This window comes from Cricetulus griseus, chromosome 2 (assembly GCF_003668045.3).
Source record: "Cricetulus griseus strain 17A/GY chromosome 2, alternate assembly CriGri-PICRH-1.0, whole genome shotgun sequence".
Classification (NCBI taxonomy): Eukaryota; Metazoa; Chordata; class Mammalia; order Rodentia; family Cricetidae; genus Cricetulus; species Cricetulus griseus.
The window spans coordinates 376,373,105-376,400,793 of record NC_048595.1 but is presented as its reverse complement, the minus strand read 5'-3'; the positions used below and the strand labels follow the sequence as shown (position 1 = coordinate 376,400,793).

General features: G+C 51.3%; 1 protein-coding gene across 1 annotated transcript; it reads left to right on the top strand.

The window, feature by feature from the left end:
- Window positions 1-81: 81 nt before the first annotated feature.
- On the top strand, window positions 82-26,557 carry Baiap2l2 (BAR/IMD domain containing adaptor protein 2 like 2). Its single transcript, XM_027403996.2, has 14 exons — window positions 82-889; window positions 1,647-1,722; window positions 2,108-2,194; window positions 2,755-2,816; window positions 14,636-14,707; window positions 15,131-15,247; window positions 16,007-16,153; window positions 22,922-23,074; window positions 23,346-23,475; window positions 23,586-23,781; window positions 25,031-25,153; window positions 25,383-25,590; window positions 25,926-25,969; window positions 26,128-26,557. The coding sequence occupies exons 1-14, from the start codon at window positions 839-841 to the stop codon at window positions 26,201-26,203; spliced, it is 1,542 nt and encodes a 513-aa protein (XP_027259797.1). The 5' UTR covers window positions 82-838; the 3' UTR covers window positions 26,204-26,557.
- The last annotated feature ends 1,132 nt before the right edge of the window (window positions 26,558-27,689 follow it).

The window sequence follows — 27,689 nt, the reverse complement described above, 5'->3', positions numbered from 1 at the left end:
ACCCTGCTACCTTAGACATGACCAGGACAGCCTCTCCTCTGGCCCTAATATAACAGACAATAGAGTAGGGAGCATTAGTGCCAGGCCCACCTGCCAGGGAAGCTGATGGGAGCCTCTTTTGAGATTTGGCAAGGACAAACAGTCTGCACACATGGCTGGGTAGTGAGAAAAAAGGGCCACACTCCTGGCCCAACTCTGTGGGACTCAGATCTGTGTCATCTTTGCTCCGGCATTAGGAAGTAGGGAATTAGGACTGCAGAGGAAACTCGGTGATGATGTACTTGCCCAGAATATATGAGTGGGTTCCATCCCCAGCACTGGGGACAGGAGTACTGGGTGGGCAGGGTCCCCCTCAAGGCATAGGATCCCAAACAGAGATGAGGCCTGTGAGAATAGTAAGTCCTCCACAGGTGCCTCAGCTTGCTCTGGCAGGAAGGTGTGTGTTCCAGACCCTATAGGGTGGACAGGGACAGATGAAAGACTGGAGGGTTGTAGTAGGAGGTGACCTAGGAAAGTGGCCCATCCATGAATGCCCACCAGTCCACGCCCAGAAGGTAAATAATTAAAGGGCATCTCACAGGAGCCTGCCTGCGTCACAGAGTGCCCGTCCCCACAGGGTCTGGTTACGCCCCAGATCGCATTGACATCCCCCCCCCAAGCTGGTGAATAATTAAGCAGCTACCTCCTTCCAGACAGAACTCCATCTGCAGGCTCCACTCAACAGCTTCCTCGCTGCCCACTGCCTGTGAAACAGAGCACTGGGCACCTGTAGAGACTGACCCCAGCATTCCGAGCCCTGCTAAAGCCACCTGCCTCCTCAGTGCCAGCGCCAACTTCCATGGCCCCCGAAATGGACCAGTTCTACAGGTCCACCATGGCCATCTACAAGGTGAGCTCATGGACCACGGGCAGCATGTAGAGGCCAGGCTGGCTCCAGGACAGGGGGAGAGCCCAGGCTGGGCTAAACTGTAGGTGTGGGAGTGGGGAGGGGGGCTTGAGAATTGTATGAAGGACCCTTCCCCATGCACCCCTTGCACACCCTCACCTGTGAGGTAGGAAATAACTGGCCTATTGGGTAGATGAGAAACTGAACCCACAGGGATTAAAGAGCTTGTTCAAAGTCAGCAAGGGGAGAAGAGGTGCTACTGGGATTGCAGTCAAATCCCAATTCTAAGTGTCAGGGTTGCCCCACAGCTCAGGGTGTTCTCCAGCTGGAGACAGCCCAGGGTGGTAACCCAACCACATTGTGGACCGCAGGGGTCTTTTTGAAAAAGGGAAGATGCAGGGTGATGTCGGCAGCCCCAGGAATCTATTCTGGTGAGGCCTGGGCACAGGATGGGCTGAGTTGTGCCCAGTGGGGTGGCAGCAGAGAGATGATTGCATTCAGTCAGTGAGACCAAGAGAACTCTGAGGTTCCTCAGGTCAGGAGGGAGCAGGCCTCTCTCGGGCAGGTGTGTGGCAGAAGCTGTCTGCAAGGGACTCCTGGCTTGGGACTGGCTCCCCCTAGATGCCTCTGTGGCATTTGTAGGAGGGAGCCAGGATTCTGGTGACCTCAGAGGTCAAGGTGGGCTTCACGGGCTAGGTGCTTCTGTCCATCTGTCCATCTTTCCACCACCATGACCTGTGTCCCCTGTCCTCCGGCCCAGAGCATCATGGAGCAGTTCAACCCTGCACTAGAGAATCTGGTGTACCTGGGCAACAAGTACCTCCGGGCCTTCCATGGTGAGTGTCATCTACCCTAGTATCAGCCGCAGCCATCGCTGGGGCTACAGCTCAGCACTCCTTATCAGCTGCTGGGCTCACCCTCAGCCCTGGGTCCCACATACACTCCCAGAGACTTTGCACACAGCCCACTCCTCACTCGGTGCCCTGCCCACTCCTTCGAGAGCACACTGGTGCCTGCAGCCCTCCCCCAGGACACACAGGGAAGGTCTTAGTTCTTCCTCAGCAGTAGACGAAGTAGCTGCCTCTTTGTTCCCTGGCAGGATCAAGCTTCGCATATCACCCAAGGGTACTTTTACCCACCCCACCACATCTCAGTGTCCCCTCCACACAATCAGGGTAGCACAGATTGAGCACTGGGCCTAAACTGTCGACTTTCCGGCAGCTCTGTCCGAGGCAGCTGAGGTGTACTTCAGCGCCATCCAGAAGATTGGGGAGCAGGCTCTGCAGAGCTCCACATCACAGATTCTGGGTGAGATTCTGCCCTCTTGACCCTGCACTCCCAGCCTCCTCCTACTGTCCCAGCCCAGAGCTCTTTGCCTGTGGTTTTTTGTTTGCTTTTGTTTTCGAGACAGGGCTTCTTCTGCGTAGCCCTGGCTGTACTGGAACTCGTTTTGTACACCAGGCTGGCCTTGAGTTTACAGATCTTCCTGACTGCCTCATGAGCACTGGGATTAAGGCCATGCATCTGGCTTATCTGTGTTCTTATTGTCTCCTTGGCTCTAGGGCCTATATGGCCCTCGCTCTGGGGTTCACTAGGGCTCCCTTCTTTCTGCACATACGCCTTTCCAGAAGCCCCCACCTCAACACAGGCCCATGGCCAGTGCTGGGAGCCCCATCTCTCATGCTTGTACTCAGTTCTTCCCTACCCCTCCCTGTAGACCAGAGTTACCAAGTCCTGAGCCAAAGCCATGTGTGAAATCCTTGGACTTTGGACTCCAGTCCAGCCAGCATTGTCCCTGCGGGCTTCTGGCATGAGGGAGGCAGATGGAGCAGACTCTCCATACTAACGGCAGCCCCTCTTGCCTCCAGGTGAGATCTTGGTTCAGATGTCAGACACTCAGCGGCACTTGAACTCAGACCTGGAGGTGGTGGTAAGTATCAGGCCCCAGGGCCAGAATCACTCAAGCAGATGGGCTGCGGTTCAAGAACGAGGGCCCAGAGGCTGAGGAGACAGTCTCAGGTGGTAAAGTGCTTGCTATGCAAGCCTGGGCCTCAGGTCAGATCCTGAGCACCAAATGGTGGCACATGTCTGTAATCCCAGCACCAGGAAATGAAGACAGGAGGACCCTAGGGCTTGCTGGCCAGACAGTCTTGTGAGTCAGTGAGCTGTGAGTGGGTGAGAGACCCTGCCTTGAAAAAAGTAAGGTGGCAAGCCATGGAGGAAGCCACTAGCTGTCGCTCTCTAGCTTTCACATATATGTACACACACATGTTCATGTGTCCCCCACATATAGACACATACAAACCTGTATGTGCATACACCAGAGAGAGAGAGAGAGAGAGAGAGAGAGAGAGAGAGAGAGAGAGAGAGAGAGAGCCAGCCCATTCTCATACCCACATCTAGGAGTGACCTCTTAGGCTCCACTGGCCATTGACAACATGAAGACAAGTTAGCCTAGTCAAGCCACAGCAATCCTAGCTGCCACTGCCTTTTCTGTCCCATTTTATCAAGGAGCTGAGTGTCAGGGTCTAGGCATCACTGCCCACAATTCTAGAATGAGTGGTGGAGCTGAGAAGAGAAAGGTCTACCGTACCAGGCCCAGGACATTGTCCCTCTCCAGCTCCTCCCTCCAACTCTCTAGTTGCAGCCATGGGGGTCTGAATATGCCATGCCATTGCCATCAGGAGCAAATACAGGCACCTCAGCAAAGGCCTCATGCCTGGCATACCCACCCAACAGTTCTGTCCATTCCAGGGTCCCAGCCCTGCTACCCTGAGCAGCTGGCCCTCTACAGATGTGGTCCTGGGCTGCCATCTTGTTGGCCTCATGGCCAGGAACTGCCAGCCCTTCCTTCCTCCTGCAGTCTGGCACAGTGTTCCTCCCCCCAGCAGGCTGCACCCACATTTCCTTCCTAGCGCCAGCAGGTGCTGGTGTTTGCGACCACCACATGAAAGTGAAGGTAGGAGGGTAATTCAGGCTCAGAGCCTGGCGCTGGTGCCTTGGACTCTGGATCTCACTTCACCTACCTAAAAAATGGAAATAATCACATTTCCTGGTAGGGTTCTCTAGGGGGATAGAACTTGGCTTTGTACGTTCCTGTGGTTCACCTGGGCTGGGCAGGGATAAGTGTCACCCAGGTCCACTCTGTAAGGAGAGCTGCCTCTCCAGGCACCAACATCTTGGCTGTGACTACTGGGCAGGGCCCCCAGCCAGAACCACACCAAGTAGAACAGCACAACAGGCTGTCCCTTTGGTTCTCTTTTCCATACAGATCCTGGGCCCCATTGGGGATGGCTACAATACAGACAGAAATCTCACCCTCCCACAGAGGGACAAGACCAAATGGGTGGCCAGGAACCATATGTGTCTCACAGTAAATTCAAAGTTACAAGGCAGGGAATGTTTGGGGGGTTGTAAAGGAAGCCATGCGGAGGAAGGGGTGTTGGGGAAGGCCTGGAGGAGCTCTGGAAGCCCCCCACCCAGGGATGGACACAGTCTACAGCGAGCAACAAGAGCCAGGAGAAGATGAGCCAGTAGCAGGGCCATGGTTGGCCATTGCTCTCTGAAAGTAGCTCTATCAGTGACTCTTTGGGTAAAGAAGCGACAGGCTCTGGCTTAAGTTTCTTAAAAATATTTTTTTATCTTTTTTTTATAAACAGATTTATTTATTCATTATGTGTAGTGTTCTGTCTGCATGTATGCCTGCAGGCCAGAAGAGGGCACCAGATCTCATTACAGATGGTTGTGAGCCACCATGTGGTTGCTGGGAATTGAACTCAGGACCTCTGGAAGAGCAGCCAGTGCTCTTAACCTCTAAGCCATCTCTCCAGCCCTTAAAGATCTTTTTTTAAATGGCAAAATTACAAATAAATACAGTAAATCTCACCATGATAAGATGACCCAGCCCAGTGTCAGCGTTAGCTCCCAGGTCTAGAACTCGGTCTGCTCCCAAACCCCGGCCCTGGGAGGCCCCTCCAGTGTTGCCATCAAAGTCACAGCCTCCCCTTCCTCCCTCACTGCAATGAATGTCTGAGCTGGCACTTCTTCATAGGTTGTCCCCCAAATTCGATCCCAAGACCTAGAATATGAGGTTTTTCTCTTTCAAGACAGGGTCTCTCTGTATAGTCCTGGTTGTCCTTGAACTCGCAAAGGTCCTCCTGCCTCTGCCTCCTGAGTGCCAGGATGAAAGGCGTTCGCCACCTCCCCCAGCCTTTGATGCGATTCTTTCAGGCCTCTTTTTAAAAATGGACTGACTCCCCTTCGTTTGTACCCATTCTTTTCCTTGGCTGTTGAACAGGGCCCCTTGGTCTGGCCTCCTAACTCCTGGGAGTCTCCGCCATGTTCCTGGCTTGGTCTGGTGTGTTCTTCAGGCCTTGGGTCTTTCCCCCCAGGCTTTATCTGGGTCCTACTGTTGGGGAGCACCCTACTCTGTAGAGCCACTTGTCAGTCAGGTTCACCAGCACTGCCGGTTGTCTGGGGGAACATTGCTCCCTAAATATGTCTGTCTTAGCTAGAGTTTCTGTTACTGTGAGGAGTCACCATGACCATAGCAACTCTTTTTTTTTTAAGATTTTATTTATTTATTATGTATACAACATTCTGCTTCCATGTATATCTGCACACCAGAAGAGGGCACCAGATCTCATAACGGATGGTTGTGAACCACCATGTGGTTGCTGGGAATTGAACTCAGGACCTCTGGAAGAGCAGGCAGTGCTCTTAACCTCTGAGCCATCTCTCCAGCCCCGACCATAGCAACTCTTATAAAGGAAAACATTTAGTTGGGGCTTACAGTTTCAGAGGTTTATTTCATTATCTTCATGGCAGTGTACAGGCAGACATGGTACTGGAGACAGATGAGAGCCCCACATCTTGGTCCACAGGCAGCAGGAAGTGGACTGTGTGTCCACACTGGGTACAGCTTGAGCATTAGAGACCTCCACAGTGACACACTTCCTTCAATAAGGCTGTACGTACTCCAACAAAGTCATACCTAATAATAATGCCGCTTCCTATGGGCCAAACATTCAAACATATGAATCTATGGGGGCCATTCCTACTCAAACCATCACAGTGCCTATAGAGATATGCTCCCTGTCTCTGTGGCTACTCACCATGTGGCTACTCACCATCACAAAAGGCAGAACACTTCACTGCCCTCCCCTCCCCTCCCCTCAGCTCTCAAGACAACAAGTGCTGTTCCTCCCCCATCTTCCTCTGAAGGTAACCGAGTTATTATTAATGTGCATGAGTGTGTGTCTGAGTGGGGGTATATGCATGTGAGTGTAATTGCCCTAGAGGCCAGAAGGGGGCATCAGATTCCCTGATGTTGGAGTTACAGGCACTTGAGAGCTGCTCAGTGTAGATGCTGGGGACCAAACTCTAGTCCTCTGCAAGAGCAGTATGTCCTCTTAAAGCTGGAGCCATCTCTACAGTATTAATTTGGTTTTTGAAAAGATTTATTTTTGCTTATATTTATGTATGTATGCCACATGTATGTAGGTGCCTTTGGAGGTCAGAAAACTCAGATCCCTTGGAGCTGGAGTTATATGAGTCACCCCATGTGGATGCTGGGAACGAAACTCGCCAAACTCTAACAAGAGCACCAAATACTAACCACTCCAGCCCTAACTTGATGTTTTCGCTCACACCATTATTGCTGTATCTTCTGCTACCATCAGTGTTAGCGTTTCAGCCTCTTGTGTCTATTTTAGTCCTGAGCAATGGTTATCTCTGTGCAAGGTCTTTAGCCAGGGAAGCCTGGATCTCCAGCTTCTGTGCCCTGTAGACAGGATCTGTGTTCTGACGTGGACTTAGCTGTTTCTCCACATAGCCCCGGTGTGTTTGGGCCCTGATGTTGTTTGTAAGTTTTGGGGCAAGTGGTATTTTGAGACCATAATGTGGACACTGGGAACATTGAACGCTCCAAAACTGATCTTTGATTCTGGTCTTTCTCAGTGGCCTGTAAACAGAGAGTCACACATTCATATCTGCATGCATGTACATACACACATCTGTCTACACACATCTGTCTACACACACATCTGTCTATACACACATATGTCTACACACATCTGTATACCCACACATCTGTATACCCACACATCTGTATACCCACACATCTGTATACCCACACATCTGTATACCCACACATCTGTATACCCACACATCTGTATACCCACATCTGTATACACACACATCTGTATACCCACACATCTGTATGCACACACATCTGTATACACCCACATCTGTATACACACACATCTGTATACCTACACATCTGTATACACACACATCTGTATGCACACACATATGTATACACACACATCTGTCTACACACACATCTGTCTGCACACATATATGTATACACCCACATCTGTATACACACACATCTGTATACACCCACATCTGTATACACACACATCTGTCTGCACACATATATGTATACACCCACATCTGTCTACACACACATCTGTCTACACACACATCTGTATACACACATCTGTCTACACACACATCTGTCTACACACACATCTGTCTACACACACATCTGTATATACACACATATCTGTATACACACACACATGTATACACACATCTGTATACACACATCTGTATACACACATCTGTACACACACATCTGTATACACACATCTGTACATACACACACATCTGTATACACACACATCGGTATACGTACACAATTGATAAAAGGATAAAATGTCTAGAGCTTCCAGTTCAGCTGCCCCATCAGCTTCTCCATCACACCCCTGTCTCCTTCATCCCCCATCAAGGGTCCCTCTTTGTGGGCATGTGAAGAATGAAGCAGTAGGATGTTCTGCAGCCCCCTTTGCTGCATCCCACACCCCACACAGCAGCCTTGGAACAGCTATTGCTGACTGAACATGGACCATTCTGGAGAGCAGTTGCAGTGGGCTGTGTCCTGAGAGCAGATGTGCTGTCATCCGAGAGTGCCACACCTGCCTCTGCTTTCTTCATCTTCGGGCTGTGGCCTGGCAGCACCCACCAGCCAGTGTGACTCGGGTCATTTTGGCTGTCCTTCAGCAGCTCCCACAAGAAGGGGATCCTGGGACATTGTTCTCTGAGTCCTTGCTGTTGGGTGGCATTTATTCTTGTTATAGTAAAAAGACGTTTTGCTTCCCTCCCATCCTCTTTTGCTCCCATCCCCACTCCTATTTCTTCCCCCCACTCCCTCTCTTCCTTTCCTTGGAATGTCTTGAGTGTTTTTCTCCTGGCCCAGAACCCTGAGCTCTGCTGTAGAAGTCTGCCTGTCCAGTTCTTCACTTGTTCTTTTTCACCTAGTTGTGTGATCCCCTTTTTCCTTTCCTTAATTCTAATATTTTTTTCTAGAATACATTTTGAGATTGATCAGTCTGGGTTATTTTTGGGTGTGTGATATACTTCTTCCAGCGTGCGTGCGTGCGTGCGTGCGTGCGTGCGTGCGTGCGTGTGTGTACATGTACATGCAAATGCCCACATATGCTCATATGCGAGTGGACCAAAGGTCAACATCAGTAACTTGTATCTCGCTTCACCTTAGCTTCTGAAGTGCAGTCTCTCACTGGACCTGGAGCGCATCAGTTCAGCTCGACTGGGCCGCTAGTGGACACCAGGCATCCACCTGCCTCCATCCCCCAGTCCTAGGGTTACAGGAACACACCACCATGCCCACCTTCTTTTGTGGGTGCTGGATATCCAAGCTCAGGCCCTCATATTTAAGCAGCAGGCACGTTACCACTGAGCCGTCTACCCAGACCCGAAATGTAATTCTTCAAAAACTATTTATATTTTATTTTATGCACCTGAGTGTCTTGCCTGCATGTGTGTCTGCACACCATGTGTGCGCCGTGCCCATGGAGGCCAGGAGAGGGCGTCCTCGGGACCTGGAGTTATACGTGGATGTTAGGAACCAAACTCTGGTCCTCTACTGGAACAATAAGTGCTCTCATCTGCTGAGCCATCTCCCCACTCCCTTCTTCATCTTCCTCCTGCCTGTCTTCCCTGGTGTCTCTTGTTTTGTGCTAAATGCAGGCTGCATGCCCATGAGCACAAAAGGCCTGAGCATGATGTCAGTGTCTTCCTCCATCTATTGCTGTCTTATCACCTAGAAACAGGGTCTCTCACTGAGCTAGAAGCTCCAAGTTTTGGCTGGGCTGGCTGGACAGTATGCTCATGGAACCTGCCTCTGCCCACCCCCTAGCTCTGAAGTTATGGACACACACAGGGATTTGAACTCAAGTCCTCATGTTTACGGAACAAGTGCTGAGCTCTCTCCAGCCCCATGCTCATTAAACATATAATTTCAAGTTTATTTATTTATTTATTTATTATTTTTTTTAAAGTTTATTTATTTTTAATAATTTATCTGTTTTTATTTTTATGAGCATTGGTGTTTTGCCTGCATGTATATGTGTGTGAGGGTCTTGGGTCCCCTGGCATTGGAGTTACAGACAATTGTGAGCCGCCACGCTTTGTAAAGAACTCCAAAGAAGTTTCTGGAGTTTTTGACCTCTGAGCTCCCACAATGGCAGGCAAGCATCGCTGCTTCTCGGCTGCCAGCACAGTCAGTCGTCTTCTGTTTTGTCCTCTTTTGGTTATGGTATGCTCCTCACTGTAGCTTTGTTTCATACACCCTGGATGGCTGTGATTTAGATGGGCTCTCTGAACATCTGTGTGTGGTCTCCTGAGAGCATTCATTTAGTGTTTTGCCATTTTTATTGGGCTGTACTTACTGTTGACCTTTTTTGAGACAGGATCTCCCTATGTAACTCAAACTCATAGACCTCTGCCTGCCTCTTTCTCCCAAGTGCTAAGATTACAGAAAAATGCCAACATGTCTGGCTTATAGGAGTTCTTTGTATAATCAAAATATGAGCCTCTGTCAGATGTAAATATTCAGGGACCACCTTTCCCCAGTCTTAGCTTGTCTGTTTTTTTCTTTTTTTATGGGCTTTTTAGACAGTGTCGCTCTACATAGCCCAGGCTGGCCTTGAATTCACACCACTCTCCTGTCTTAGCCTTTTATATGCAAAGATTTCAGGCATGCACCCATGACCAGTTATCTAACCATCTGTTTTCTTTTTCTTTCTACTTATTTCTTTTATTTTTGAGGTTACATCATCTCCCTCCTCCCCTCCCTCCCACCAAACCCTTCCAAATTGTCCTCCTTCCTTTCTTTCACATTCATGGCCTTATTAATTATCTACATAATTTATTTTCATTAATTGTCACATTCATATATATGTACATATATGTCCCCAGTTGTGACCTGCTCTGTCTGTATAATTTCTTCTTTTTTTAAAGATTTTTTATTTATTATGTGTACAGTGTTCTGTCTGCATGTATGCCTGCAGGCCAGAAGAAGGCACCAGATCTCATAACGGATGGTTGTGAGCCACCATGTGGTTGCTGGGAATTGAACTCAGGACCTCTGGAAGAGCAGCCAGTGCTCTTAACCACTGAGCCATCTCTCCAGCCCCTCGTATGTGTGTTTTCATGGCTGACCTTTTGGTATTGGATTACCAGTTGGCCCTCTTCCCCAAGGAAGACTATTTCTCCCACTCTGGGCATCCCTTAGTGGCCAAGTAGTTCTTTGTGTAGTGTTGAGACCTTGTGGGTTTTCCCTGCCCACACTGACATGTCTATCAGCGTCCTTGTTCAGCTCACATTTGGGCAGTCATGTTGGTGAGGCTTTATGGGTGTAGCTTCTGACATTGCTATGGGACACAATCTCATAGCAAACACCCCGATCCTCCGGTTCTTACAATCTTGCAATCTTCTCTTCCACAGTGTTCCTTGAAGCTTAGGTGCAGGAGTATTTTAGAGGTGTAACCATTGGTACTGGGCTCCATGACTCCGCATTGGTTGTGGGTTTCTGTAATGGTCTCTGTTGCAAAGACAAGCTTCCTTGATGAGGGGTAAGAAGCACACTTACCTATGGATATAAGGACAAATGTTTAGAGTGTAGTTAGGGATTGTGCTGGGCTGGTTAAGTGCTTGTGGGCTCTCTTCCAAGAGCCGTGACATCATTAGCACTGAGTAGTTGGCTAGGTTTCCAGTACCACATATGGTTTTCCTCTTGTTGAGCAGGCTTTAGGTCCAATTAGAGAGCTGCTTGTTACCACCAATGTATGCACACCACTACTGCACCCTTGAGTTATCTATTGTGCCATGCTAGTTGATATTATGGTCTATTGGTGCCATAACTAAGTACCTATTTATTTTTTAAATTTTTATTTTATGTGTATGGGTGTTTCGTCAGCATAGAGGCCAGAGGAAGGTGTCAGATATCCTAGGACCAGAGTTAGAGATGGCTGTGAGCCATAATGTTGGTGCTGGTGATTGAACCCAAGTCCTCTGGAAAAGCAACCAGTATACTTAACCACTGAGCCATCTCTCCAGCCCCTCTATTCACAGGTGTGGTAGGACACGCCTTTAATCCCAGCACTTGGGAGGCAGAGGCAGTCAGATCTCTGAGTTCAAGGCCAGCCTAGTCTATATAGCAAGCTTCAGACCAGTTAGGGTTATACAGAAAAACCCTCTCACAAAAAATTATGTACATATAGTGTAGTCTTTTAAAAATTATTTCATATGTATGAGTGTTTGCCTATATGTATATTTGTATGCAATGCCTGTGGAGGCCAAAAGACTATCCCCTAGAACTAGAGTTCTAGATGATTATGAACTACTATGTGGGTTCTGGGAACTGAGCCCAGGTCTTCAGCAAGATCAGCCAGTGCCTTTACCCCCACACCATCTCTGCATCCTGACCAGTCTTCGATGAGCAGGAATTTCCATGCTTACATCTTACTGAGAAATGTTTGCAGGCATTGGTGGTGCATGGTGCACGCCTTTAATCCCAGCACTCGGGAGGCAGAGGCAGGCGGATCTCTGTGAGTTCGAGGCCAGCCTGGTCTCCAGAGCAAGTGCCAGGATAGGCTCCAAAGCTACACAGAGAAACCCTGTCTCGAAAAACCAAAAAAAAAAAAAGAAAGAAAGAAAGAAAGAAAAGAGAAATGTTTGCTGCTCTATGGCAAAGGTGTCCTTTTGGTTTCCTCTGAAAACTCTGTCTTCTGGACCTCACATTTGTTTCTGATCCTTCTCAAATCTGTCCTTGTATGTAGAGTCAGCATACACACACCACACACCACACACACACACACACACACACACACACACACACACACACACACACACAAGGATAATCAGATATCCCAACACCACTGGAAAGTTTCCTTCAGCCATCAGTAGGCTGGAAACTGACTAGTGGACATGGGGCGGGGGAAGCATGTCTGGGCTCTTGTTCTGTTCCATGCTGACTTTCTGTCCATAGGCTGGTCCCATGGTGTCCTCCGTGTAGTTGAGGGTGAGCTCTGAGAGTAGGCTGGCTAAGAACACCACTTCTCTTCGCTGAGATCATTTGATCATTTGCCTGCAATCCATCCATCCATCCATCCATCCATCCATCCATCCATCTGTTGTTCATATTATTATTACTATTATTTTGGTTTTATGAGACAGGGGTTCTCTGTGTGACTCTGGCTGTCCTGGAACTCACTCTGTAGACCAGCCTGGCCTCGAAAACATGAAGATCTTCCTGCCTCTGCCTCCTGAGTGTTGGGATTAAAGGCGTGCACCACCACCTCCCAGCTTTTTGTTTTGTTTTTGTTTTTCTCTTTCCATTTGCTTATAAATCATGGACTCAGCCTGTAGGTTTCTTCAAGAAAGCCTGCTGGAATTTGACAAGGATTGCTCTGGGGGGTGGGGAGTCACCTTAACCATACGTCTTCAGATCACGCATATGCTAGAGCCCCCGTAGTGTTGTAAGACTTTCACCATAGCAGTCTTACACATCCTAGGACAGGTTAGTTCCTGGTTATTGGATGTCTTAAAGTCTTTGTGAGTGTTGTGTGCACTATATATGTGTGCATTCATTGTGTGTGAGGACTGGGCATGCCCAAGCCATGGCGCAGTTGTGGAGGTCAGAGGGCAAACTCAGGTCTCAGTCCTAGCCTTCTACATGTTTGAGATATGGTGTCTTCGTTGTTTGCCAAGGTCTATACCAGGCTAGCTGGCCTGCGAGTTTCTTCTGTCTCTTCCTTCCATCTTGTCAGAGGCTCACTGGGTTTCTCTGGGCTACTGTATACTGCTTTACATGGGTTCTGGGGTTTCTGACTCAGATCCTCACTCTTGTGTAAGAGCTTTACCCACCAAGCCATCCACAGCCCTATCTGATGTTTTTGAAGTCACCGTAAATGGCATTACCAACTTCATTTTCCAATTGTTTGGAGCTTAGTGAGGTGAAGTGGCACATACAGTGACCACAACACTCCAGAGGCAGGAGGACTTTGAGTTCAAGGATAGCCTGGGCTGCATAGCGAGACTTGCTCACTGCTTGACTTATATTCTAATAGGACGAGTGTGGCTTCCATACCAAGAGCCTTTAGTTCAGGGGAGGAGGACAGAAGCAGGAAGGCCAGCAGAGGGCGGTGGCAATCCCTTGGGAAGGGTGATGTTGGGAAAAAAAGAGCAAATGAACAACCATGGAGTTGAGATGGCTCAGTGGTTAAGAGCACTGGCTGTTCTTCCAGAGGTCCTGAGTTCAATTCCCCAAACCACCTATAATGTGATCTGGCTCCCTTTTCTGGCCTGCAGGTAAAACATTGCATACATAAAAAATAAATTTTTACCAAAAAAAGAACAACCTTGGGAGAACCTTAAGAATGTTCCAGCATACTAACTCTCTGCACACAGGGAAGTTCAGAGCATTCCTTTTTTGTGTGGTACCTTAGCCCCATGGAAAGGGGCCAGGCAGCAGGAAGCTTCCCACGGGTGAAGAAAGGGTACAGGAAAGGCATTCAGAGCAGGCAGAAGTGAGCATGTCAGAGGGGCGGAGGTGACCTGTTCCCTTGCAGCTAACACCCAATGGCTCAGGCTTGACTCTGCCCAGCATCTCGAGGATTACAGGGAATAAGAATGTGCCAGCACCCTACCCAGTCCACAGCATCAGAACTCATCAGGTTCTTAGAGAGCATCTGGGGAAACTGAGGCCCAGAGTGAGACATCAGCTAGTACAAAGTCACAAAGCACATTGGAAGTAGAATGAGGGCTGATGTACAGGTCTTTAGACCCGCGGCTCAGCAGCCTTCTCCTGCCCCTCCCCCAGGGGTGCTTGTGAGGCGCTCCCCTCTTGCCTCCCCCTTCCCAGGCCTCTGCAGCTCTGGACTCTTATATAGGCCAGGCTCTGCCATGCTTTGGGGACCAGAGCTTCACTTCCCTTATACTCACTGCAGTTCCAGTGGACTGTAGACAGGGAACTGTAGTAAATTCTTCCCCATGGCTGGGAAAGCAAAGGAGTGTGTGTGCCTTATAGAAACCATCGAGGGCCAGGTGGTGGATTCCGCCTGGGGAGGCAGGAAGGGTTCTTAGCAGAAGGGAAGGAAAGCAGCTTTTGAGGATGGAGCAGAAACTACAGGCAGAGGAAACAGAATGAATACACAGGGCCCAGACTGACTAAAAAATTGAGACCCAGGAGCCTTCAACACATTGACTGACAGATTCCAAGCCAGCAGCCTGGTAAACTCTGCATTCTTCCTTCCAGCCACACGACCTTATCGTCCCCATTTCTCTGTTATGTGGGCCATAGCCTGGTGGGCAGCATCGTGATAAAAAGTAAAGCTGTTGGGGTCCAAGGGCATCCTGGTCACCCCCAACCTGTGCTCCACTCAGGTGCAGACATTCCATGGAGACCTGCTCCAGCACATGGAGAAGAACACCAAGCTGGACATGCAGTTCATCAAAGTAAGTCTGTCTCTCTGCCCCAGCCCCTCCCAGACTGGATGCACAATGCACGCACGCACGCACAAACACACACACACACACACACACACACACACACAGACACACACACACACACAGACACACACACACACACACAGACACACACACACAGACACACACACACACACAGACACACACACACACAGACACACACACACACACACAGAGACACAGACACATACACACAGACACAGCCACAGACACAGACACACACATACACACACACACACACACACCCTTGCAGGAGAGGACCAGACAACCCCAAGCATCCACCTGCCCCAGGTTGTACACAGTCCCATCTAGGCCCCTTGGTTCCTTATCCACTACTCTAAGCCCTGGCCTCTTTAATATGGGGATCCCCCATGCCTCTCTGTCGTACCCCAGGATAGCTGCCAGCACTATGAAATTGAGTATCGGCACCGAGCGGTCAACCTGGAGAAGTGCATGTCTGAGCTCTGGCGCATGGAACGCAAGAGGGACAAGAATGCAAGGGAGATGAAGGTATGAAGGCTGAGTGGCTGGGGATAGGTCTCTGGGGAAACCCTAGAGCCCTTGTGAGCTCCTCCACACAAAATGATCCCAGCTGTGGAGCACAGTAGGGGAGAGTCACCAAAGACCACCCTCAGCACCTCCCCTTCCCTCAGCCTCACCAAAAAAAAAAAAAAAAAAAAAAAAAAAAGAGGGGGACCATTGTTACTCTTGAATGGGTAGCAAAAAACGGGTCTACCCACAGCATGCCTGAAAAGAGACATCCAGTCCCTGTCAAGGGCACTCCCAGCTGCCATCCCTGCCATCCCTTGGGTCTCTGGGACCCAAGCCCACGATTTAACCTCTGGGTCCTTTACTGCCCCTTTTTGTTTTGTTTTTCAAGACAGGGTTTCTCTGTGGTTTGGAGGCTGTCCTGGAACTAGCTCTTGTAGACCAGGCTGGTCTCAAACTCACAGAGATCCACCTGCCACCTGCCCGAGTTCTGGGATTAAAGGCGTGCCACCACCCCGCCCGCCTCTTTACTGCCCTTTTAATGAGCTGCTGTCTCCTCTCCCCAGAATCTCCCTTCCAATAGAGCATCACTCATCCTGTCATTCCTGTTTCCATAAACATTCTCCCTATGGCCACCTCTGCACTCCCCTGTGCAGGGTACCAGAGACAGGACACAGGCTGAAGGTGCAAACTGTGCGTTCAGGGGAGGCCTGGAGAAGGGCATCTGAGCCAGAACAGGGCTCAGACCCCCCCAACCAGACCTTCTCCTTCTGCCTCCAGGAGAGCGTGAACCGGCTGCACGCACAGATGCAGGCTTTTGTGTCGGAGAGCAAGCGCGCAGCCGAGCTGGAAGAGAAGCGTCGCTACCGCTTCCTGGCTGAGAAGCACCTGCTGCTCTCTAACACCTTCCTGCAGTTCTTGGGCCGGGTGAGTGGGGCTGGGGAAGGCAAGCCACGCCCTCCGGTGTCAGCCGTATGCAAGAGACAGGGATGCTCCTTCCCTCCCCCTTCAGTTGAGGAGAAATTAACCTCACAACACTGTTTCTGTGTTCATTTGCATATGTTATTAATTCATTATTTGTTTTGCATGCACACATTTATTCATTCATATGCAAGTCATTTATTTAATGGATCAGAGGATAGCACTGTGTAGTTGGTTCTCTCTTTTACACTTTACTTGGCCTCAAGGACTCAACTCTGTTGATGGAGCTACCTCCTCAGTCCACAGCCTGTGTCTTCTAAATGGGAATTCCGCCATCCCTATTCAAGCTGGCGCTTGCTATACCTGGGGTATGACCTGCTAACTGGAAGGGTAAAGAGAATAAGGGGGAAGGAGTTGTAGATTTTTTTCAAGGGGGTCTTCTTCCAGCTGGAGGGAGTTAATGGTCTCAACAGTGGAAGGGGGGCATGCAGAAGTCCCTTCCAGGATAGCGTCTGGTAGTCCTTGGCCATGAAGAATTCTGGGCAGTGAAAGTATTTGCTGCAGAAACTTGGTGAGACAGCTGAAAGGGCAGGAACCAAAGAGTCAAGTTAGCAGGAGCATAATGATTGGGTCTGCCAAAGGGGCAACCTACGGTCCCCAAGTAGTCAGGTGTCCTTCCAGAAAGTACTGTCTGCCTTTCTCTGTGTTTGATTCTTCCTAATTGTTTAGCATGGTCTCAAAAGGCCAAGTTGGTTCCCATGAAAACAGCATCCTTCCTGCAGGAAGGCACAGATGCCCCCTGTTGTCAGTCATTAAGTCTAGTTCTCTGCGGTTTTGGAGGACCACCGAAGCTAGGGGATCTATTTGATTTTGTAAGGTGATTATGCTTTGTTATACCAAAGCAGGTCTTCCTTAACCTGATTGGTCAGTTGGCTGGCTGTGTTGTAACTGTTGGAGCCCTGTCATTGATGCCTCTCTAGGGCCACCCCCAGGAGTACTGAAGGAACCTGGGGCTTCTCTTTCTTCTACTGCTATGATCAAGATATTGATAAACATTCCGGATAGCATCTAAGCCTAGCATGGGGAAGACTGGCACATGGTCCTCCAGGGTAGTAACTGTTAAGTACTATCTGACATAAAAAGCAAGGACCCTTTGATGCACTTGTCTTGAGAACCAGCTGGGTACAATTTGATTCTGGTCCTATACAGTTGGCCTTGCCAATTATTTGAACCAGGGTTCCAGCTAAGCAGGGTTCATCTATTGACTGGCTGATTTGTGTTAGGCTGGGTATGCCTGCCCGGTATGTGTCATTTGGCTGGCTCTCAAACAAATCCATGAATTTTTCCCTGGCTCTGGACAGTGAGACATGGCTGGAATTTCCCAGCTGGAGCATTTTTATGAGAGGGGTGTTGGGATTAAAGAAGGGTGATTGTGATTGTGATTGTGGTTGTGGTTGTGGGGCCCTGATCCCAGGAGGGAGTTGGTGAGCTGGGGTGCCCAGGGTCTAGGTTGTTTGTGCACACAGGAACAGAAATGGGTTCGGGTCCTAGGGACAACTATAAAGTTTGGAGGGGCCATTTGTCCTATAGATATTTAATCCCAATCTAAAATTGTGTAGAGTTTTTTATGGTTAACTCCCAAATTATGCCCCCTTAAGCTCCCCATCCAATAGAAGAATTGGTGCCTTGTCCCTGTGTGGGGGCCCCTGGCCGTGCCTTTGGACTAGCAATGTCAAACCAGGAAAGACCAGCTAGTGTCCACACATCCACAGTTTGTTCTGTTCGGAGGCAGCCACAATGCTCGGGTCTCTTCTGTCTCAGGGACAGTCCTGACTTCCATGCCATGGAGTGTTATCACAACACAGGCTTGTTCAGGGTAGGAGCTAAGACACTCATTCCATGTTCCAACATCACTGAAATGGAATTTTGCAGGGCTTTTCTTGAGGACATTTAGTCAAACTGATTGGGGTCCAGTGGGCAAAGGGTTACAAGACAGGCCAAGTGTATCAGAGAAAAAGTGAAGGATGTCTGAGGACCCGAAGGGGTTATTGGAGAAGAGTGTGAAAGGGTTGAGGGACGGGCCTAGCTCAGATACAAGGGTGGGATCTAGTAAATAAGCATGGAGAAGCTGGACTCAGAGCCAGGGGGAGTGTGGGGAAAGCATGGTGGCCAATGAGGTCCTTGAGTGAGTGTGTAGTAAGAATGTGTAGCAGCTGGGAAGTGAGATTTTATTTGCCTCAGGGATAAGCAGTGTCACTGTGGCCAGAGTTTGGAGACAGAGATGCTGGTGTGGTGATCATGTCTAACTGGAGCAAAAGGCTATGAGAGGATATGTGCACCCCACTTTTTGACAGAATATTGCAAGGGTTTGTTCTTGGTTAGCATGTAAAGGAGACAAAAGGCTTGTGTAAGTCTGAAGGGCTCCCACAGAGTAAGTTTATGGGAGAAAGCAAGAGAGAAGTTGGGGATCCATATTCCCAGCGCAATGTAAGTAGTAGTGCAAGCAGCTCACACTTAGTTCATGGGGTGGGCTAGGTGAGGAGCTCCTCTATTCTGGTCGGGTACAGTTCTCGCGCTTTGTGAGACTGGGAGGCCCAGACAGGTGACCCAAGTTGGCAGATCTGAGCTTTGTCTCAGGAGACGCTGTATCCCCAGGAAGTCAAAGAGTTAAGGAGGTCTGAGGAGTGCTAGAGGTTGGTCTGTGGGGGAAAGGCTGCAGAAGAGGGGATCATCTACACACTGGAGAAGCAATCTGGGTACATCTGTGTTGGTGAGGTCCTTCTGTAGGGCCAAAGTAGTGAGGGTTGTCTCAGAATCCCTGGGGCAGAACCATCCAGGTGAGTTGCTCGATGTGCAGGCTGTCTGTATCCTCCTGAGTGAAAATGAAAAGGGTTTGGGATGACAGATGTAGGGGGATGGTAAAGAAGATATCTTCCAAATCAAAGACAGACAAGAAGTCAGGAGAGGAGGTGGTGGAAGAGGGAAGTGCCTATGGGTTAATGGCTACAGAGATGGGGGAAACAATGGCCTGATTGATTTTCCTGAGGTCCTGGACCAGGTGGTAAGTGTCATTGATAAGGGCTTTTGACACCTAGAATGGAAGTATTGTGAGGTAAATTAGCAGGGTTAAAAAAAAAAAAGTAGTTGCTCAACTTGTGGTCATTGAGAGTCATGGAGGTGGCAGTGAGAGGACCTTGGTCCTGGACAACAAAGGTAGAAGGGTCTCGCTAGGTTATGAAGATACTACCATGATAGTTAGCTAGTGAGGTGTTCAAGGTGTCCTGGGCTAGGGGTTGACGGAGGGCTTTGGGTGGAGGTCTGGGTTAGGGTGGAGGTGTCACTGGAGCCCAGGCTAAGGAGGAAAAGTGTGAACATCCTCAGAGAAGGATGAACATGGAAACAGTAAGCTTAGACAAGAGATCCCTGCCTAATAATGGTAGTGAGCACCAAGACACTGGGGTACGGGAATGTGTGAGGGTGGTGTGGCCACACTAAACTAGGTGTACATGGTGCATTATGGAGAATGCCTGAGACTCCTGCTGTTATTAGGTTGTCGGTCTGGGCTAACCCATGTCACTCAGTGTGATAATCTACCTTCCAGTGGCCCCATTTCCCACAGCTTGGGACAAGCCTTGAAAGGTGGCCATGGGTTAGGACACTCCTTAGCCTAAATGGCCAGTTTGATTGCATCAAAAGTCAAAGACGAGGAGGCTGACTCTGCTTCCTTGGGACAGTGGGTAACAGCCTAGGTTGGGTTTTGGAGAGTTGCTGCCAGGAATTGGAAGCAGCCATGGCATCCTCTCTGATCCTTTTCACAATTTCTTTCTTTTTCCTTCTTAGCCTCATCCTCTCTGCTGTTAAAAACCTTAAAGACCCACACCGAGGAATCATTTTGAGGAGTTCTTGTCACTTTTCTAGTCTTTACAGCTTGTGTCTAATGTCCAGGCTAGACTGACCCAGAAAATGGACATGGAGGTCAATGACCATACCACCCTGAATATGCCCAATCCCGTCTGATCTCGGAAGCTCAGCACAGTTGGGCCTGGTTAATACTTGGATGGAAGAAAATGGACATGGAGTAAGAAAGTTCTCTCTGGGGAATTAATGTCCACATTAGTTCACCGTACCATTGCTCCAGTGAGATGGAATAGGAAGCATGGGGATTTTATTGGAGCCCTGAGTGACCTCTTTAGCTTGTCAAAGTTCACTCTGGGATGGGCATGTTATTGTATGTGCTCAGCTAAGTAAGTTACCACTAGCTGCAGACATTCGGTCTCGGTGGCTGTGTGCCCAGAATTCCAATTTGGGTCCCTCAAAAGGACTGAATTCTCCCGGAGAGGAAGGTGTCATTTTGTTGATGGAGTTTATCAGTGTGGTCCCTGACTGCCTTCTAGATATGGTCCTTTTCATCTTGTTCGAGGGTAGAGGTCAGGATATAATATGTATCATGCCAGGTGATGTCATAGGCTTGACTTATTCGGGTAAACTGTTTTTCAGAAACGGAGTGTGTTTTCAGAGAATAACCCAGCCTATGATGTCCATTTCTGTTGGTGTGAAGGGCATGGGGACTCTGGTGGGGCCATCCTTCCTGCCACCTTATGTAGGTAGGGGGACATTGTTGCCCAAGATCAGGTGTGGGAAGGAAAAGGTGGTTGGGGGAGGGTCTGCTGGGGATGGTGGTTTAGGTCCAAGGATGAGGGTGTGGGAGGAGGTGCAGAGGGTGAGGATGAGGGCTGGACCCCTGGGAGATGGTTACTGGCGGGGGAGCATGTTGTAGGAAGGAGGTTCTTCAGCTGGATCAAAAGCCAGGACACTGGAGGAAGTCAGGTTAGGGTCTAGGCTCTGGGTGGCAGAGGAAGACCTGGTGGGCAGAACAGGAATGTACAGGGAGGTGAAGGTGGAGGGTGAAAAGCCCCGGCATAAGACACCTTCGACCATGTGACATTTCACTTGAAAAAGTTATCTAAGTCTGTAAGAACATCAAAACCCGGCTCAGTGGTTAAGAGCACTGACTGCTCTTCCAGAGGACCCAGGTTCAATTCTCACAACTGTCTGTAATTCCAGTTCTAGAGGACCTGACATCCATGACAAAACACCAATGCACATAAAATTTAAAAACTAAATAAAAAAAACATCAAGGTCTAAAATTTTGAATTGGGGTCAGTGATGGCCCCTATTGAGGGGGTACAATGGCTACATAATGCTAGGAGAGCGCCTGCCCTGGAGCTGTGCCCCAGTCCACCACCTCATGTTCTGGGAAAACCTTGGTGGTGACCCATGACTATGTAATAGCCCAGGCGAGCTTGGAACTTGCTATTCAGCTGGAATTGATAGCCTCAAACTTGCAACCATCCTCCTGCTTCTGCCTCCTGAGTGCTGGGATTATAGGAGAGCACAGCCCTAGTGGGCCACCCCCGCCTGACTTTAAACTCCTAATCCTCCTGCCTTCAGCTCCCCAGAGCTGGAATTAAAGTCATGTGCCACCACAGCCCTGGTGATTTCTTTCTTTTTAGTATTTGTTTGTGCATACATGTGCCACGGTACATGTGTGGTTCGTGGGTTCTTGCCTTCCACCTTGTCCAGACAGGGTCTCTTGTTACTGCTGCCGCTGGCTGCACTGTGTACCCTAGGCGAGTTCGCCTGAGCCTCGATGTAGGAGTGGTGAATTTACAGGTGTGTGTCCTGCATCAGGCTTCCTACTTGGGTCACGAGGCTTGAGCAGCTAGATCTTTTCCCCTCTGAGCCATCTCCTCTTATCATCCAAGAATCCTCTTTCTGCTCCTCCTGTATATTTTTAAGATTCTCAACTGGTGTCTTCTCTAGCTTTGGAACCCCAGTTCCACTCTGCCTCTTCTTAGGTGCCAGTTACTGGGACTGGGAAGGGCTGAGGGAAGTTAAGTGCTGCCAGACCAGCCTTGGCATTTCAGACCTGGCCAGGGGCTCCCAAATTGGGCAAAGATCCCTCTAAACTAGACAGGCAGTCTAGTTCACTGACCCTGAAGCATCTCTCTGAGTTCCTATGCTAATTACTGGCAGGAAGGAAACATGGTGTTGACCCAGGCCTGCTGGACCAGCTGCTCCTACAATGTAAGGACTGTGGTCACTGCTGCAGGAAACAGTTCTAAGGGTGCCAGCAGCTGCTCCAGCTTCCTTGAAAGGTGTCCATGGGAGGTGCCTCTGCAGCTGGGTAGCTGTGAGACCATCACTGAACTCTCTGACCCTCTTCTGTAAGACTGGGATAGTAGCAGGGCCAGCAGGAGATGCAAATGAGATAAAGGCAGGTGTTATCATTGCTTGAGCTCTGCTTTATTTACTGAGGCAAAGTCTTGCTGAATCCAGAGCCCGGTGGTTGTTGGGCTGATCTAGCTAACCAGTTTGCCCAAGAGATCCCACATGGCCTAGACACTTTGCTTTGCCCAAACTTCCCAGTTCACCTTATTTTATATGATAAAGCATCCAGTTTGCTCAGATTAGTACCATGGTGAAGGACCATGGTCCACTGTGGAGCCCAGAGCATGACAGGCCCGCTCATGGTTTCCTTGATAAGGAACGGGCCAGGGAAAGGTGGGCAGGCCTCAGATGGTATGGTTAACCCCAACAGGTCTGGGCTGCACCTCAGCCCCCAACACCGCTGCCTCTGCAAGGTGCCAGCCTTTGCATAGGAAAGGCAGGCTCCCAGATAAGGGGTGGTATCTTAAGCAATCTTCAAGACGTGACACCTGTCGGGGGCCCCAGCATCTGTGAGCCACACTTGACCACAGTATCTCCATCCAGGCCCGGGGTATGCTACAGAACCGTGTGCTGCTGTGGAAGGAGCAGACGGAGGCCAGCCGCAGCCCGTCGCGTGCCCACTCCCCGGGGCTGCTGGGCCCAGCACTGGGGCCGCCCTACCCCTCGGGCCGCTTGACGCCCACCCGGCTGGACATGGTGAGGCCCTGGCCGCCCCCGCCGCCCTTCGCACCCCCATCGCCCTTCGCTGGGCCCTGGGCATCGCCGCCCTTCGCCTGGAGCCCGCCGTCCCCCGCTACCCCGCTCTACGCTGCGCCCCTCACGCCCTGGCGTCGGGGGGTGGCCTCTGCGCCCCCGTGGTGGCCCCACCGTGTCCCCAACCCTTATGCCGACGCCTGGGACTGGGGCTGGGGGTGGGGCTAGCGAGGCTCCGCCCCTCCCGCCCCACCCCCTGCCCTCTCCCCCGCAGCCCCCGAGAGAGTATGGCTCCCCCCGCAGCCGGCATGGCTCCGGCTCCTACGGTCCAGAGCCCGCCGAGGCAAGGTCCGCGTCCCAGTTGGAGCCAGACCGCCGATCACTGCCCCGGACACCGTCTGCCTGTGGGTACCCCATGCACAGAGGTGCAGGGGGCGGCGGGCCAGGAAGGGGCTGGGGACTGGGTTGCAGCCTGAGGATGGACTGCTGGGAGAACTTTCACTCATCCCCGCAGCCTCGCTCTACGCCACCAGCACCCAGAGCTCCCGCTCCCCTGGCGGCGGGGGTGCCAGGAGAGTCCGCGCCCTGGTCTCCCACTCGGAGGGTGCCAACCACACGCTGCTGCGCTTCTCGGCTGGAGACGTCGTTGAGGTGCTGGTGCCCGAAGCTCGGAACGGCTGGCTCTATGGCAAGCTGGAGGGCTCGTCCGCGTGAGTGGAGCCCCAGGGTCTGTGCTCCACCGAGGTTTCCAGGCCTCCCTGTCCCCTTCTCCAATCCCTGCCCGTCTACTCAGCTGTTCGTGGGGCTGAGAAGAACCAAGTAGGGGCCTCGGAGAAGGGGATAGATGGGATGGGCAGCGGGCAAAGGGACTCGGCAAAACCCCACTGCCTTCATGCCTCCTGTGCACCCCTCTGCACCCTCCTGTGCCGGAGCTGAGATCCCTGCAAGCACTGTACAGCTCACAGCCCCCGAAGAACTCAAACGAGCTGTTCTGCACCCTAGTGTGGAGGAGGAGTGAGCTAGACACCCCTGAGTCTCCACACAAATGGGACTAGTGGCCCTCTTGGGAGTGTAAGGGGCTCTAGTCTCTGCAAGAAGGGACAGGATGTGGCTCAGCCTGTGACTCTCTCCCAGGGCGTACAGAAAGATATAGATAGAAGCCAATGTGCGAGCCCTGAAGGGCCAAGAGGTGACAGCTGGGAGCAGTCCCACACAAGAACAGGGCGGTGAACGATCAGCAAGTAGGGGATAGGGTTGAGGGGGGCCCAGGTGAAAGTATGGATGGGTGACCAGTGGATACACTGGTGGAGGCCCGTGGGTGGCTGCCCAGGTGAGTTATGGGTGGGTGAGCCGAGGTGGGGGCTGAGGGAGGTAGTGTGACTTCTAGTTAGGGGTGGAAGTTGATGGACCAGGAGCAGAGGGCAGTGACAGTCTCAACTGTAGGTATGCAACTGCAGCCATGCAGACAGACCCACAGGTGGCTTGCCGAACACTGACACAAAGCCTACTAGATACAACTGTCCACCGCCTGCAGGGTGGAGGTCAGGGAAGCATCTCCTCACTGGGCATGGATTGTTATGTCAGTCACTTTTGGATGAGGAGTACTCTCTGGGGGACATTCTCCCAGTGTCTGCTGTCCATCCTCTGTGGGCTTTCTGAAAGATTAAGGGGTACCTAACCAGGTGGCTGGGGACTCTCATAACTGTGCCACTCACTAGCCTAGGCCAACTCCAAACTGGTGCTGAACACTGTGAAATGGGCCCATGGCTGAGGGCTATCACTGTATGTCCCCGGTGGAACATGAGGTTAAGTGGCACAGGCTCTTTTAAGCCTTGACTACCAGGAAGCCATGTTGGTGGGGTGAGGCAGGCCACTGTCTGTATTGTCTTCAGAGCCCAGGCTGCCTGCTGCCCTGCTTACTAGGGCTTGCTCAAGGGGCCATTGATATCCACCTTACAGGAGTGGCTGGTTCCCTGAGGCCTATGTGAAACCTTTGGAGGAGATGCCAGTGAACCCCATGAACCCCGTGACTCCCATGAACTCTATGGCCTCCATGAGCCCAATGAATGAACTGCCTTCCAGGTACCTTAGTTGGGGTGGGGCCCCAAGGGTGTGGCTGTCCCTCCCTCTAGGAAGCATATATGAGATAAAAATCTGTCCTCTTTGGCCTCTTGAGAACTGTGGCCCATATTTCCTACCCCCTAATGAAGGCTGCTGTGTAGTTCTCTCAAGGCTCCTTCACAGTCATTCCCCAGCCTCAGGCCCAGCAGGTGGGAGTGGGCATCGGACCTCCCTGCTTTCTCTGACTCAGGTCCTACCCCCTCCGGGGCAGCCACAGCCTTGATGACCTCTTGGACAGGCCAGGCAACCCTGCAGCCTCATCAGACTACTGGGATAGCCAGTCTCGCTCCCGGAACCCCAGCGGTGTCCCCAGCCGTGCCCCCAGCCCCGTACCCACACCCTTGCCCAGCAGCAGGCGAAGCAGTGTGGGCAGCATGGGGGCAGCCACCGATGTCAAGGTCAGCCCCACCTGTCCTCAGCCTGGCCAGACCTATGGAGTAGCCCGGCAAGGGAGACCTTGGCCATTCTTGGTGGGATAGGAAGTGGTTTGGTAATGGTGGTGAAGGAGTGGGCTGGGGCCATGGGGTCACCAGCTCTACCTTGCAGGGGCAGTTAGCCCCAGGCCATGGCACTGTGCAAAACCTAGAGCTTTCTCGGAAACCAGACTTTGAGCTGCACTGTGTCCTCAAATCTGGCCCTTCAGGGCCTCTACCTCCCAGTCCTGTGCTCTCTTGGGGTGAGTGGTGGGAGCCCATCTTCCCTTTGCCCCTGAACATGCCCTCCCTTCATACAGAAACTTATGTCCTGGGAACAGCAACCCCCAGAGCTCTTTCCACGGTGAGTCCCAGTGGGCAGGAAGCCAGATGGGAGCAGGTGACTCTAAAGAGGCGGGTGGCAAGAAGCAGATGCTTGGCCAGCTGCCTGGCCACTCTCCCTAGACACACAGACGGGGAAGGGGGGTGTCTGCCCCCCTTACCCTAGCCTATCCCCCACAGGGGTACAAATCCCTTTGCCACTGTGAAGCTGCGTCCCACTGTCACCAATGACCGCTCAGCACCCCTCATCCGCTGAGGCGACGTCCTGCACCGGGGCCTGAGGTGGCCCAGCACACTTGCCCAAGGCTCTTCCAGCAAACAGCAGCAGCCGTGGATCCAAGATGCCAGGGGACCATCCTTACCCCTCTGCCTGAAGCCCAGGAGCTCCCTGAGGGCTGGGCCTGCAACACAGAGCAGGGAGAAGGGGATGGGGTCACAGAGCAGCTTGTTGCTCTCAGGGACCCCAAGACTCCCCAGGATCCAGCCTCTTGCCTCCCAGCTTCTTCCCGCCTGTTCCCCAAAGGCAAATGCCTCCTCCTCCACCCCTGTCCCATATATGTCCCTGTTTAGCTTTTGTAAATGGTAAAAAATAAAGAAAGTGGGCACAGTGGCAGTGAAGCTGTCTGATTTGGGGACAGGGTAAGGCCTTGGAGGTGGGGCTCCTCTAGGCTGTCTTTCCTCCAGCCCCTCGGGACTCTTTGGGTTGCACTATGGCTCTCACCTTCACCCCCCACCTCCAAATGGCATCCCAAAGAATGGCGCCTGTTCCCTTTAGCTGGACACAGCTCCCTTTGTTCCAGTCCCTCCACCCCCTCACAGCCAAGCTCAGGACTGGATTAGCCTTATCCAAGGGAAGCCAGGAGCCCCTCCTGGAATGTGACCTGGGGCTGGGGTGGGAGCAATGGTGCACTGTACCCCCATGCCTAGATCATCCCCCCACCCCCTGCAAGGCAGGGCTTGTGCCTCTATCAGAAGTACCCGGAAGGTGAAGGGGGGTATCCTTGCCCTTTGGCCCGCTGGCTCATGGTCACTTGTGCTCAACTCCCTTACTGGTAAAAGCCTCTTAGCAGGGGTGGGATGAGGGGACTATAAGCCGCAGGCCTGGGGTAGGAGTTGAGTCGGCAAGAGTGCAGCCACAGGAGCCAGTCAAGGCTGTTGGTGTATCTGCCAGTTTCAGGAAACTGGAGGCAGCCCCTCCCTGAAGGCCTCAGGAGATGTGAGGCAAGTCCAGGTGAGTGTATTGGGAGGGCTGCCAGGGCCCAGTTTCCCATCCCTGTGTTCATAGCCATGCTGGGGATGGGGGGCAAGGAACGTCAGAACCTGAAACTGGGGGAGGGCAGAGTCCCAGGTGTCCCTGGGGAGAGGTCCTGGAGGGAAAGCCTTTAGGGCTTCCCTGGGCCCCCACCCTCCTCACCTGTGGTGGATGCAGTAGGACTTTGGAACTCATCCCATGCCTAAGGATGGAGAGCCTAGGTTATGGAGTATTGGGGTTCAGGTCTCTCTTCCAGAGGCCCTCCTCTTCCCCAAGGTTTTCAGCTGGTCTACCGGTGCTCAATCAGCCATCCTACTGGTGGGGAAACTGAGGCTCAGCCAGGAAAGGAGACTTGTCCAAGTCACAGGGCAAACTCCTTCCAGAACTGGTACAAGCTGGACCAAAGGCTGCTGAGACGAGGCCAGTATTCCCTGTTGTTTTAATCATGAGTTATTCCTGGTCACTGAAAAAAGTTAGGAACAAACTAGAG